This window comes from Glossina fuscipes, unplaced genomic scaffold (assembly GCF_014805625.2).
Source record: "Glossina fuscipes isolate IAEA_lab_2018 unplaced genomic scaffold, Yale_Gfus_2 116, whole genome shotgun sequence".
Classification (NCBI taxonomy): Eukaryota; Metazoa; Arthropoda; class Insecta; order Diptera; family Glossinidae; genus Glossina; species Glossina fuscipes.
The window spans coordinates 2172181-2182769 of NW_023998459.1; the positions used below are offsets into that span (position 1 = coordinate 2172181).

The 10589-nt window shown below is 32.8% G+C and overlaps 1 protein-coding gene across 1 annotated transcript; it reads right to left on the reverse strand.

Moving 5' to 3' along the window:
• Positions 1-532: 532 nt before the first annotated feature.
• LOC119640200 lies at positions 533-9440 on the reverse strand. Its single transcript, XM_038038041.1, has 6 exons — positions 9144-9440; positions 3441-4074; positions 2982-3394; positions 1984-2929; positions 650-1818; positions 533-586 (listed from the first exon to the last, which is right to left on the reverse strand). Exons 1-6 carry the CDS (start codon positions 9438-9440, stop codon positions 533-535), a joined length of 3513 nt encoding a protein of 1170 aa, XP_037893969.1.
• Positions 9441-10589: the final 1149 nt, after the last annotated feature.

Genomic DNA, 10589 nt, shown 5'->3' on the forward strand with positions numbered 1-10589 from the left:
AAATGACCAGGCGTTACAGCCGGTTCGTCATTTGGACTCTCAGCCACGGGAGTGATAGGTCTTGAATTTAATACCGCTTCAATTTGTATTAAAAGTGTGTTGAGTTCAAAAAAGTTAAATTCCGCATCTTGTAGTATCCTTTTTAGATGAAATTTAGTGGACTTCACTGCAGCCTCCCAAAGGCAACCAAAATGCGGAGAGCGTGGAGGTATGATTTTCCAAATTATGCCAAGTGAAGCACATTCATTAAATATAATATCTGTATTTTTAAACATTTTGTCAAATTCATGCAACTTGTTTTTTGCACCAATAGAATTAGTTGCATTGTCACTGTAAATCACTGAGCATAGGCCACGTCGCCCAATAAAACGCTTTAAAGCAGCTAAGAAAGCTTGAGCAGATAAATCTTCTACCATCTCTAAATGTGTGGCCTTTGTACAAAAACATATGAAAACAGATATATAGCCTTTTGTAGAAACAATACCATGGCTGCCATAATATATTTGAAATGGACCACAAAAATCGACACCTATTACATTAAACGGTCTTGATTGTTGAAATCAGTTAAATCGCCCATAAGATGGTTCTGTTTAGTTGAATAAGTACGAAAGCATAAGACACAACTTCGATATATAGATCGACAGATAACCTTGTCATGGATTGGCGAATAAGATTGACGAATTATGCTTAGTAATGTTTGTGGGCCAACATGATGATTAATTTTATGATAGTAACGTGCTAGTGTATACGTAAAAGCATAATTTTTTGGTAATAGTATAGGATGTTTACTGTTGAAGTCCAGATTACAGTTTCTTAATCGGCCACCCACTCTTAGTAAACCGTTATTATCAAGGAATGGTGATAAAGACTGTATATGACTTTTGGCATTAAGGTTAGCACCCTTTTGTACAGCTGCAATTTCAGCATGAAAAGAAATGATTTGTATGTATTTGATAATTTTTAGATGAGATGCGTCAAGCTCTGTAGCATCCAATGAACTGTATTTTCTTTTAGCCTTAAATTCACAATTATATATAAAACGCAGCATGTAAGCGACTGTGTTAAGCAAATGTACATAATCGTTGTGAAATTTAATACTAATGATTAAATCATGTTGTTGTGAAATTGTTGTTGTTAATATCATCTTTCTTTCTAATATGTTATCATCGTATTTTAAATTATATGGAAATTGTGGCCAAATAGACGAAGCTAACATTAAAAAATTTGGCTCGTGAAACCAAAATGTTGAATGCATTAATTCAGCTGGTAACACACCACGAGATAATATATCAGCTGGGTTTAAATTGGACGGAATATGTCTCCATTGCGAGCGTGTTGAAACTTGTTGAATGATTGGCACCCTATTAGCAATAAAGGTACTCCAATTGCATGAGTCTTCTGATATGTTGTTAAATTGTATAAAATCATAAACTTCTTGAACTTTCTTAACGAGTTGTACCATTGTTACAGCAGCGCAGAGTTCTAATCTTGGCAAACTAAATTTCCTGATAGGTGCCACCTTTGATTTAGCACAAAGCAAATTTGAAGTTATTTTCGTATCGTTATTTATACATCTGATGTATACACATGCACCATATGCGCTTTCTGAACTGTCAGAGAACGCATGCATTTCATATTTTGCATCAGAGGTGAATGCTAAGCGATCTACTTCTAAATCGATCAAATTACATAATTGCCGTCTAAAATTTGACCACGCCATCTGGTATTCAATAGGCAATTCGTCATCCCAACCCAAATCTAACCGCCACAATTGTTGAATGAAAATTGTAGCCATTATTATGACTGGCGATATTAGGCCTATCGGATCAAAATATTGTGAAATTTCAGATAAAATTGTTCTTTTAGTATAATTTTCGTTGAATTTTATATCAATCTTGTAAAGAAATTTGTCCTTTGCAAGATTCCAAACAATTCCAACAGTTTTGATCGCATTTGAATTTTTAATGGTGAATGAAGTTTCACGATTTTCTTTAGGAATGTGTTTAATCAAATCTTGATGATTTGCACACCATTTGTTTAGGCTGAAACCTCCTTTAGATAAAATAGAAATTAATTGTGCTTGTAATTGCATGGCTTCATGAAGTGTATTGCAACCCGTTAGTAGATCATCTACATAAAAATTTGTGTTTATAGCATTTGCAACTAATGGAAAATTATGTAGTTCATCAATAGCTAATTGTTTTAATGCGCGTGTGGCTAAAAATGATGCAGATGCAGTTCCATATGTAACTGTAGTTAGTTGGTATAGCTGTACTGCTCGATCGCCTTGTGAACGCCATAACACAAAGTGGTATCGCCTGTCATCAGGATCGAGAGCAATTTGACGATACATTTTAGTTATATCAGCTGTGAATACATAAGTGTAAGATCGAAACCGTAAAGCTACCGTAAATAAATCACGTTGAATTACTGGCCCAACCATAAGAAGCTCGTTCAAAGATTTACCAGATGTGGTTTTTGATGACGCATCAAATACGACGCGTAACTTTGTTGTGGAACTCGAAAGTTTATGTACGCATTGGTGAGGTAACACGTAATGTGGTTGTGAAAAATCAAATAATTGTACAATTTCCATATGTGAAAGTTGAATATATTCATTTATAAATTTAGTATAATCACTACGTAATTGTTTATTTGTTTCAAACTTTCGCTCAAGTGCCAGAAAGCGTTTAAAAACAATGTCGTAAGAGTAACCCAATAAGGATGTTGATGATTTGAAAGGCAACTTTACACCAAACCGTCCGTCTGGCAACCTCGTAAAATTATTTTGAAAATGTAACTCACACTGCTCTTCTCCTTGTGATAATTTTGGTGAACATTCCTTAAAACTTTCAATTTCCCAAAATGCTTTAATAGCATCAGACAGGTGATCATTTTGTTGAACGTTAGATATTTGTAATGAGTTGCACTTGACATATGCAATTGAATTTGCATGGTGTGGAAGTGTTCCCGCGACAAACCAGCCTAAAGGTGTATTGGTTAGTATGGGACAATAAAATGTCGACTCGTTGTGGTATATTAAAACGTTCATCTGCTAAAGGTATATGTTCTGGTATGTTCCAGTTTGAAATATCGATTTCAGCATCAGGAAGGGTTCCGCTTATTTGGTCAACTATGTGAGCTTCAAGAGTAACCGAGAATGGTTTAAGTAGCGATTCAATATTTGTGATACATTTAAATTTTGATGTTCCCACAGTTTTATTTGCACATTGAAATTGATTTGGGGCGTATTGATGTTTTAGACCGGTCATATGAACCATGCGTTCAGAAATCATATTAATTTGTGAACCACCATCCAATAGAACACGACAAGGAAAGCATTGGTTGTATTTCGATATAATATAAACAATTGCTGTAGCTAGTATATTTCGTTCTGGGTGTTTTCAAAGCAGCAAAATTTTTAGGTTGTGCTTGATCACTCATGTTATGATTTGTATTTTCTGCAAGTTCGATATGATTTGTTTCATTGATTTGTTTATGTTTTGAAGCAGTGTAAATTGCCACTTGCGGGCGTTCAAAATCCAATAGTGAATGATGGCCTTTGCCACATGTGTGACAACGACCTTTAGAGGTGCAATCAGATATATTATGTTTTTTGAATTTAAGACAATTGACACAAAGTTTAAGTGCATGTACTTTGTTCAATCTGTCAGCAGCAGATAAGCTTAAAAAATCAGAACAGCGATATATAACATGACCCGGTTTTTGGCAAAAGCTGCAGCAATTTTTAATGGTAACAAAAGACTTTGCTGTTCTTTGAACCCTTTTTGGCTCTATAGCACGGTTAGTGGGAGCACCACCGGGTAAAGGAACAGAACTTAACAGAAAACGTCCTTTAAAAAAATTTAATAATTCAGACAGCGTTGGTAAACGATCAATTGGCGCCTTTTCATTCCACTTATTCAATGTATCGGGATCAAGCTTAGATGTTATGATGTATACCATAAGATCGTCCCATGATTCAACTGGACGATTAATATTTTTCAAACCTATAAGGTGATTATTCATGGTATCGATTAATTCTCGCAAATCAGCTGCATTCGCATGAATGATCTTAGGATGATCAAAAATTTGTTTGATATGCTGCTTCCCAATAATTTTCTTGTTTTCAAAGCGGTCTTTCAATCTTGTAATATTATTTCATAATTTTCAGCAATGATTTTTATGCCAGCTATGGGAGCCTTTGCGGCCGGACTCAACTTAGATACTAAGAGGTGTTAAGCCTTTCATTGTTGTGCACCAATGATGTAAATTTATCGAACCAAGCTATCCATGTAGTGACATCACCAGAAAATTCTTGTAATTCGATTTTTGCAGTTTTACAGTGTCGTATTTTTTATCAGATAATATCGCATGGGAAACATGAAGTATTTGGTTCGAATCTGAATTGTTGGGTCTTTATGTGCACACTTTTAACGTTGTTGCTATACAGTAATGTAATTCTTCACATTTTGATCTATTTGGTTGAGGATTTCATTAAAACCCTTTTCTTCAATTTTTGTTTGTATTTTGTTGAAAGCATCAAAAGCACTGTCTAAAGCTTTGAGCCTTCTATTTAATTCATCTAAAGAAACGCCACTCGAATCTTCTTGTATACGTTTTACAAAATGATTGACACGGTCAATTTGCACCGTACGACGGACCTTTAAAGCTAATAGCGCTTTATCAAGTTTTTTGCTGGAGCATTGCACGACATCAACTCCAGTTTTTAATCCGTTTGATCATCCATGAAAAAGCACGTGGTTAATTGACGTAATTATTATGGAAATTGTTTAAGATACTTATCTCGCCGGGGCCTCCAAAATGTAGATGTTGCAAGTTGCTTGCTTACGAGAAAGGGAGTATAGTATTTTAAATTATGACATTTTAAGCAAAACCTTTTCTCTTTAAGATGATAAAGTAGGAGCACAAGAAAAGACTTATTTACATGACAAAGCAAGAGACAATAATAATAATATATTTTATTGAAAAGGCATATGTGTAATAAATCAACAAAAGTAAAAAAAAGGAAAAACAAAAAGAAACCGAAATAGTATAGCCATTCGCGATTTCGTCTGAACAGTTATCTTAACAAGTTTATAGCTAGGTTTACATTATGAAGAAATAAATATAACAAAATGTAAATTTAGCATAACTGATTAATAAGTGAGTAACAAGTAGAATACGATGACTCGATAATCTGTAGTAGGCACGGTAATATATAAAACAATTAAAAAATAAAAAAAAATAAAAGTTGTTATTTGTTACAGACAAAAAAAAAAGAAAATTTGACTTTTCTTGGCGGATAGAGAAAGAAAATTTGGGAGTGGAGGGATTTCAAACGAACAGCTATGTGCTCACTTGAAGTGATTATAAACTCAGTTTTGATTTGTCAGTGTTTGGAGATTTTAAAATTTGGTTTTCCCTTACATTTTTAAAGGGAACTATCATTACATTGATATTTTTTTTCAAAGGAAGAAAAAAATAAAAAATAACAGAAACTTCTTGCTAAAAAACTACAAAGAGTGAAAATTTACTTAGCTATATTGTGAATAAATCTATATTACGAATTTCGACCCTAACAACATGCAAGTTATAATTCAAAAGTAGAAAATACAAAAAAAAATCCAAACCTGTCGAGTTGATCCACTCACATGTTAGTAATTGAAATAAATACGTGGCTCTAAGGATCAATTTTTTCCCAATCATCCCTAAGGCGTTAAAAATATCCATCTGCCAAACGGCTACGGGTCTCATCGAATCAATAAACTACAATTTTTTTTTGTATTTATTTTTCTTATTATTAATCAAAAATTTTAAAATGTATAATCTGATAAAAAATCATTTAGCTGCGGCGATGCGCATCGAGGAGGTTGTTTGATTTGGAAAGTTTGCTTTTATTTATCAAATTAAATTAATCTAAATTTGCGAATATTCTTTTCTATTATAAATCTGAGTAACCTCAATTAAAAATAATTTTATTACTCTATATTGTAAATAATTTACTTCTTGTAAAAAAAAAAGGAAAAAAATATAAATGTCCCTGAATTGTGATACTTTGTTTTTTAGATTTAGATAAAATAGTTTAATTATATTTAACTTCATAATTTCGTTTTGTTATTTTTTCTTTTATTCCTTTTTTTTGGAAAATAAAAAAAATATATTATCATTAAAAGTATTGAATAGCTGGTGAGACTTCCTGGGGGTGACTGAGGGGTGAAGGAAAAGCAGTATTGGTAGGGCATAGTATTGTATATATCCGGGAAAAAATTTCAAAATTAGAAGTAAGCAGGTTTTTTTTTAAGTAATGAAACATATGTAGCGTAACAAAGGAATTATCATGAAACTAATTAAATTTTTTTTACCCTTCCCATGAGCCAGGCCGGAAAACGAGCGATAAGTCCACGATATAAACAAAAATACTTTCATCCTTGCAAAGCTTAAATATCAAATTCGTTACATATTCTACATTACCTCCAAGTTTTTAATGGAAAACAAAAACGTGAAATACAAAAATGAAAAATAAAACAAAAAACACGTTCAAAGGATAATAGTAATTATTATAAATAAATAGAAACGGCTTATTACGGTTGCAGAATTAAGTTTCATCATCACTCTTATCAGAAATTACAGCTAATCTATTTTTTATAATATTAAATTCTACTTTTGTGCGTTTACTATCCAATCCGTGTTATAATGATCAAAAATTTTCGCATACAAAGCGCACAAACGTCAGTAAATATGCTCACTTCAATTCTTTTAATCTTTCTTACTCATTTTCATATCATTTGTTCATACCATATTGCACGTGTGTACAAATTATTAATACACAATTTATATAACTGCGAATCGAGGTGGTTTTCAGGCCACTCATTTAAATTACTCTCATATGACTGCGAATCGAGGTGGTTTTCAGACCCGCTCATTTAAATTACTCTCAGATGCTTGCGAATTGAGATGGATAAAAATCACAATTAATCAAACAGTTTTTGAAAATCTTCGCGAATTGGCAGTTGATAAAAGACACCACAATCGCAAAGTTATCAAAAATTAAAAAAAAGTGATGTTTCCTTACTATACGTTTCAAATTATAAAATAAATGAAAGATATAAATATATGAACACAGCAAAATGAAATGTCCATATGTTCATATGAGCGAAGTTGAGGCGGAACAAAATCCACCAATTGCTTCAGAAAGAGCTTCATCTTTTCCAAATAATCGAACTTCGTGATGGTTACAGGATGTGCGAAAAGGCCATTCAATCTGTTGCTGTAATTAGTCACTTCGAAATCTAATTTCAGAAGTTTCCATATGTACACAATTTTCTCCGCTAAAGCAAAAGGCATAAATGTTAGTTGCTTCCATATTTTGGCCATTTTTTCACTTGAAAATGGCATTTATTAAGAAAATGAATAGAATATATGTTGATCAAAATATTTTCTACAATTTTCCCCCTTCTTTCTGGCAATGATATTGGCTTGGCAGCGATTCAATGATTGAACAATTTTCATACCTCTTCGGAATGTTCAAACCGCATGCCTGAATTGATCTGAAGGCACTACTGTTACTAGACCTTCGTGGTCCAAATTCGGTAAGGCTAATGTCTATGTCAATTTACTATTATGAAGTAATTTTCACCACGACACATTAAAAATTATATCTATCTTCTATATAAAGATTCAGTTGTCGTAGAAACGGTTATATGGGGGAGGGTGCAAACAAGTGCCTCAGCTGAAGCAAATTTTTCATACCAATTTGGAATGTCCGAATACTATCACAGAGCAAGTTTTGTCGACAAACTTTAATAATTGAATTCTTTTCCATATGATGACTTTTGAAAATAGAGCGTCGTATGAGGAATAATCGGACAAAGCAATCCAAACTTTTTTTTGAATAGGGTTCGTCCTTGAGTCAAAACACGTCAGTGTACCGACCAGGGAAATATAAATAAAAATATTTTGTTGAAAAGATAACAATAATTACACTCTTTTTTTAACATTTTTTAACTCGTGTTATGTCAAGAGATTTCCTTTCCGATTGCTTAAAAACTAAAAAACCTTGGAATAGTCTTAATACTAGACTCTTTGTACTCTATGAAGGTAGATAAATTTGATTATTAATATGATGGTATGCCGTCGTCGTGCTCATTTCTTTTTTCAGAAGTATGTCAGCAACTGAAGATTAATTAATGGAAAAGTTAAACTTTTAAGCAAAGCTGAGCTACAAGAATTAACTAAAGAAGACTTACAATACAACCAGTGTTTTTTTAAATCTAATTATTACTATTATTATTATTTTAATTTTAGACTAATGAATTGAATTCTTAGACTAAAAAAAAGACATTGAGCACTAGCAACACAGGCTATTGAAAAAACATCTGGGAAGTCACGTGAAATAAAAGAGATAAAAGAAAGAATGAAGCTAAGGGTTGTTTTTTTTTTTTAATGTATAGAACTTTACTAACACATTGCACAAGTTGTGAATTTTTTTTTTTAGCTTTTTGCATAAGCAAGAATAATTTGAACTACGGAGGAAGACGTGCGCCTAATGAAGGATTTGGGAAAAGACTTCATATATTTCATATTTTGAGGAAGAACACAGAAGTAAATATAAAAAAAACGGATTTAAACGTCCGCTTCGTTTAGTTCAATTTTTTTTCAATTTCTTCGGTAGCCTCTTCTTTAGCTTGCTTTAAACGTCTGGTCTTGCCTGCAACAGTTTAAAATAAAATTAAGTTTTTTTTTCAAAACTTTTAACTAATTTGCACAATATAATCTTATCATTTGATTCCCGTGGACTTTTTTAAAATATCTTTTTAACTTACGTTTTCTAGCTTCAGCAACCTTCTCAGATCATAGATATAATTCAAAGAAAAGTGCTAAAAATATCGAACGGATTGCAACTAACGATGGAAATCGGACATAACATTCATTTTGTCCATCCCTTTGCTTTGAAATACTTGGGCGAATTGTAAGTAATCATTGCCTGCTAACGGCTGGAAAATGTAAGAAATATGTACCAAGTACCCGATCACAAAATTCTTTAAATGGACTGTTCAATACACGATCACCAGATTGGGCTATTTTTCTGTAATCTACGCCATTGTCCATATTCGCCACTTTGGAACGGTTAAGCAGCACACCAATAAATGGCTACGATGCAATCCATCTTTGTAGATATCCTTCGGATGACGATTACTAGTGGCTACGCAAACAATTCCCTCATTAAAGAGACGCGTAAATAAACTCTTCAAAATTATAGCATCAGCTATATCAGTGACCTGGAACTCATCGAAGCATATTAGCCAACTTTCGCGCGCTATTGCCCTAGCAACTGGCAATGTCGGATCAAAGGGTTGAGGATTTTCAATATCGGATATTCTAAGCGACGGTCCTTGCTGCGGGTTCGTTTCATGAATTCGTGCATGCACATCCGTCATGAACGCGTTGAAGTGAACCCTATTTTTTTTATATTTAATCTGCATAATAAAGAGCAGGTTTTGTAAGAACTTTTGTGAAAATAACCAGCATTAACGTCTTTAGACAATCGAAAAACAAATCCATTAAAGTAGTTTTTCCTTCGCCCACTTTACCCCATATATTGTCCCTGTGGCGAGGTTTTGATAACTAACTGCACCGAAACACCATTTGTACTTCTACCAAATAGTTTACCCAAGAAACCACCACCAATCTTTGGCGTCATCGAGGTTAGCTTATAACCTTGGCCAAAACTGTTGTTAATAGTTTCTAGTTATGATGGCACATTTCTCTCAAACGTTTACAAAGCAAAATCATACAAAATTCCGTATTTTTATGTGAATATGGGCCTTGGTATAGATATAAGTATGTATATATAAATATAAGTCAAACAATAAATAAGTAGAAAGTATAATTTCTCTTTCTTTCCATCATTATTTCACATTGAAGGATTCGAAGTTTTATGTTCGCTGATTGTAAAAAGCAAAGCTTATGGAATAATATGGCGGCACACACATTTGTATTTGTAATGCCGCCAATATGAACATAACGCAGGTGAACAATAAATATACATTGTATATAATATTTACGTGTATATACATTGTTACGGAAATCCCAAATCCTGTTCATTCCAGCGAAGTAATAAAACCCCTAAAAAGGGAAAAACTAAATGCACATTCGCAGCATGCAGCTGCCGGCCGATGAAAACGGTTACCAGAAAAGCAGGTGAATTAAACATCATCATAAAATTAGGTACTAGTAACATGATGGTAAAAATTCATATAAACAGAATATTTGTGAAAGACAAGATAGTAAAAAAAAAAATATTTGAGTGAAGCAGTCCAAAGTATCGTCAAAAATAAATTGTGAATAATCTTACATTTAAAGAAATATAAATGTAAATAAAAGAACTTACATTTAAAGAAATACAAATATAAATAAAAGAACTTTACAGTGTATTTTTCTTGAACAAAATATCCACAATCTAGTGATACGGACTGTATCTTCCAAAAGAGAATTTTATAACAATATGTATATATATCTTCGTCCTTCTAAAAAATGATAAACTCGTTAGTTTAAGATGTCTTAAGTTTTTTATAGCGAAGATCTCG

Excerpts from the sequence above, each read along its gene's own strand:
- LOC119640200 (XM_038038041.1), bottom strand. The coding sequence starts at position 9,440 with ATGACGGATGTGCATGCACGAATTCATGAAACGAACCCGCAGCAAGGA. Across the intron at positions 3,395-3,440 it reads AAATACAAATCATAACATGA|AACGAAATATACTAGCTACA; the intron begins GTGATCAAGCAC and ends GAAAACACCCAG. Across the intron at positions 2,930-2,981 it reads ACCAATACACCTTTAGGCTG|TGCAACTCATTACAAATATC; the intron begins GTTTGTCGCGGG and ends GCATATGTCAAG.